Source organism: Cryptomeria japonica, chromosome 5, assembly GCF_030272615.1.
Source record: "Cryptomeria japonica chromosome 5, Sugi_1.0, whole genome shotgun sequence".
Lineage (NCBI taxonomy): Eukaryota > Viridiplantae > Streptophyta > Pinopsida > Cupressales > Cupressaceae > Cryptomeria > Cryptomeria japonica.
Genome location: NC_081409.1, coordinates 286,565,364 through 286,569,576, shown reverse-complemented (window position 1 = coordinate 286,569,576; position 4,213 = coordinate 286,565,364). Strand labels below are relative to the sequence as shown.

Here is a 4,213-nt window from a genome sequence, read left to right as displayed (position 1 = left end):
ATCTATATTCTATAAAATTAATTTATTGTAACTATTAAATAAATTATGACTTAACAAATCAAAATAGTACAAGACAATAAAAGAAACACACAATAGTTTTATTCTTACTAAAGTAATTCTTGAAACAATTAATTTTCAAAGAACCTTACTTTTTAAGATCCCCAAAACATTAACTCATGTACTTCCAATCTAGATAGAGACATAATTATAATTTGAAATTATTTATGGGCAACAAAGTTTTGTACTATCATATATATCTAGAGTCATTCTTGAAACAACTAGTTTCAATAGAACCCTATTTTTCAAGAACCTCAATACCTTATTTCACACACTTCTTACATAGAACTATATATGAATGTAGTTTGAGAAGTATTTATTGAAAACAAAGATTTACACAACCATATAACTAGACACAACGTCCTAGAGAAACCATATTCATCTAGTTAACATGATTAATTTCCCTTTACTTGAAGTTTGATTGGTAATCCTTGGCTTGGAATTGGAAGAGGTTCACAAGTCATTTTCTCATCAGGAATTATCATAGACCATTCAAACTTGGATATCAAATGGTGCACAAATATTTCTGCTTGCAACTTTGCAAAATCATAGCCTGGACAAAGTCTAGCTCCTCCTCCAAAAGCTATAAATGTATAAGGTGGAGTTTTATCATCAAAGTGACTTGGATCAAACTTTTTTGGTTCTTTGAAAATTTCTCCGTTGAAGTGAGTTGTAGTAGTCTCCCAAAATAACTGTCATATAAAAAAATTGTTAATTGTTTTGTTGAATTGTGATTTGCTATCAATGAGTCAATAAACAATATATAATCTAATAGCTTAAACAAATGACAACAAACAATGTTCGTTATAGTCAGCATACTAATTATTGAGCATGCTTAAACAACACACTCTAATCTTTGATTCGTTTAGGTGGCTCATCTGAAATCAAACTAATAGACGAATTCTACTGGAAAGGCTAACATGATTACAGATGAACAAATTAAACAAATCAAAATTTAAAACATGCCGTTTAAATTGAAATCTAATTATTTTGATTCTAATCAATTTAAGTGAGAAAGAGCTCCAACCCATCGTACATCAAAATAAAATACCATTAACCAAAATCTAATTATTTGATTACGTTCATAAAAAAAATAGCATACCTGCCAGCCTTTAGGAATGGTATAACCCTTATATTGGACATCCTGAACTGTCATCCTGAATCCACCAAAAACTGGAGGTACCATGCGCAAAGTTTCAAACACAACCTTTTGTGTATATTCCATGCTTTTAATATCCTCCCATGTGAGCGGTTCATTTGGTTGCTTTGCTGCCCGAATCTTTGCTTGTTCTGTGGTGTAACAGCATCAAAATTTCAGCCATTATAATAAATCCCTTACTGTAAAATGAAATTCATGAGAATGACAAAAGAAATACCTTGGAGTACACTTTTGTACACACGAGGGTTCAGACACAGCATTCTAATAAGCTGAGTTAAAAGAATAGCAGTGGTGTCATGACCTCCTATCATGAGCACGATCAAGTTGTCAATGATCTCCTGATCATTAAGGGACTCATTATTGTCATCCTTCATAGTTATCAACCATGACATTAAATCCTTGTCTGGGGCAACTTTTCCCTCTGCTATTTCCCCCCTCCTCAAATTCAACAAAGAAGATAGTCTCTTGACCACACGAGCACGAGCATTCAAGCCCTTGTTAAAAGTGGTACCTGGCAAATTCAAAGGAAGAGACCAAATTGCCTTTATGAGTGTAATAGACTCGGTGTTAAGAATCTCCCTCTCCTTAGGGTCCTTCAAACCAAAGAGCAGATCAGAGGCAACCTGGAATGTAAGTTGCTTCATCAAACGATAAGCAAATATAGTTTCTCTTCCTTCCCAATACTCCACAAAGTGTTCTAGAACAACAGATTCCATTCTCGCAACACATTTCTGTAAAGCTTCTGGCTTCATGAATGCCATGATAGCATTTCTTATCCTCTTGTGCTCCTCATTAAACAGCTCGTTTATGTTCTTAGAGCCAAAAATCCTCACAAAAGTGGTGGGCTGCTTGTTAATGATGGTGTTGCAGTCATTCTGTAAGAGAAAACGGTTGCCTTCTTGGCCAGTGAGGACTGCTGTGGGGCAACCCATTAAGGAGGTCTTAAACACAGGGCCATGTTGGGCAACCTTATCAGCAACCCACTTGTCACATTCATCAGCTTTTAACGCATTCAGGAATCCCATTGTCTCTCCTATCAATGGGAGGCCAAATCTTCCTGGAGGAAGATTTTTGACTCTTCCATTGTTGAAAATCTTTGCTACAAGGACAAACAAGACTGAAGCAATTACAACACTAACTGCTAAGTTCAACAATGGAGGGCTTGAGTATTGTTGAACATAAATGAGAGCCTTAGCCATCACTGAAAAATCCATGTCAGAATGAATTATTCTCCTAAGACTCTCTTCAAAGGTTGAATGGGAATAATGGGTCTGAGGACTAAGCTTTATAGGGATGTTTAAGCAATACATTCCAATTCGAATAAATAGGAACAGTGCAGTTATATTTTTATATTTACATTCAAATTCCGATCGTTTGTTTTGAGAAAGATTCCTGTTTTTGCTAACCATTCTCACCATGAACGCCTTAATTATCTTGAGAAAAATAGTAATGCTCACATCATGCTAGCTTTGACAAAGCTCTAAAGTCTTCAGTTTGGATAAAAAGGGCGTCATGTCGATAGACCAAGAAACTTCCAACTTGAGAAAAATACTAATGCTCCCATCAAGCTAGCTTTGTCGAAGCTCTAAAGTCTTCAGTTTGGATAAAAAGGCCGTCATGTCGTTAGACCAAGAAACTTCCAATGTAAGTTATTGGAGGTTATTCGCGCACTTTGGAATCATATTGATGATGGTGTCTATTTTTATATTCAAATTCATTAATACTTAGCCCACAAGACTTTGAAATTAAGGCAATTTTGAATGAAGAATTTACTGAGTTCATTATATTATTGGTCAAAAATAAATCTATATCTTATTGTCAAGATCTTGAAGATTATATCTCCAGGGCGTTAGAATAGTAAAATGATTTAACACAAGAGGTTTCAAGTGGTTAATTAATAATTCTAGTTAATGATGCATTCCATCTAATTCTTTTCATAAAAGAAGATAAGCAGATTTTGTGGTTTTTAAGTTTTGAAATATTAAAATGTTTTATTATAGTATGCCATGATTCAATACATGAAGCTTCTAGTTGTTAATTAATATTTTTAGGTAATGTTGTTTTTTTATCTAATTATTATCTTTATACAAAGACATGTATAGTGATATTTTTTTCAAGATTCTATTTCAAATATATGATATTATTTAGGCAATAGATAATAGAAATTTAAATTTTTTTTAGAGCAATGCAACTTTTTAGAAAACAATTATCATACAGTTCAATATGATTGTAGTATAGGATTTGTATTACAACTATAAAATATGATTTTGTGTTAAAATATGTATCTTGGTTTGTAGATATTTATGTTTAAAATCTCTCATAAGTGATCAAATGCAACCTTAGGTTTATAATTTGTATGGGAGCTATATGTTGCTTGTCAAGTAGTAATGACCTATTGCATAGCATGTGACGATTATGTTTCTAGATGAAATGTTCTTTACATACTTCTTCATATCTATCCTAACATACAACAAATCCTTGTAATAGAGTTTAGACATGTTCCTTGGTTCCACAATTAGTCTTGGTGTGAGTAGGGTATATTACCTAATTAGTTCACCTAGTAGGTTCTATTCAAAGATGTTCACATGTTAATTTTACGGGGCTAGGAATTTTTCTAGAAGTTTTTAGCCATAATGTGATCGTATCCTATCTTAACACTAATTGTCTCATGCATAGGATTAAGACACTTGTTACAATCTTGTTTAATTGAATTTCTCAATATTTCCTATAGAAGATAGGCCTCACGTCCATTATGTAATTTAGGGGAGTAATATATCATTTATCCATTATTGGATCCATAATCAAAGAATGTATTATGTTGCTCTACTATCTTGTGGATGAATGTTTTTTTATGTTAGAGGCAGTCTCTAGGTATGTGAGCTCATAATCAACTTACATGGAATCCGAGCTCCATATCTACAAGCTCATTAGGTGTAAGAATGATTTGGTAATAAAATTTTATTGGGTGTTCATTTTGAGGTAAACAGTCTTGAAATA

The 4,213-nt window shown here is 33.1% G+C and overlaps 1 protein-coding gene across 1 annotated transcript; it reads right to left on the bottom strand.

Moving 5' to 3' along the window:
• Positions 1-205: 205 nt before the first annotated feature.
• On the bottom strand, positions 206-2,454 carry LOC131044003 (cytochrome P450 716A2-like). Its single transcript, XM_057977268.2, has 3 exons — positions 1,434-2,454; positions 1,160-1,347; positions 206-749 (listed from the first exon to the last, which is right to left on the bottom strand). Exons 1-3 carry the CDS (start codon positions 2,428-2,430, stop codon positions 453-455), a joined length of 1,482 nt encoding a protein of 493 aa, XP_057833251.2. The 5' UTR covers positions 2,431-2,454; the 3' UTR covers positions 206-452.
• Positions 2,455-4,213: the final 1,759 nt, after the last annotated feature.

Bases quoted from the DNA above. Each gene is read 5' to 3' on its own strand.
- LOC131044003 (XM_057977268.2), bottom strand. From the start codon at position 2,430: ATGGATTTTTCAGTGATGGCTAAGGCTCTCATTTATGTTCAACAATAC. The intron at 1,348-1,433 runs GTATTTCTTTTG...GTTACACCACAG, and splicing joins GTACAAAAGTGTACTCCAAG to AACAAGCAAAGATTCGGGCA. The intron at 750-1,159 runs GTATGCTATTTT...TTTATATGACAG, and splicing joins CCATTCCTAAAGGCTGGCAG to TTATTTTGGGAGACTACTAC.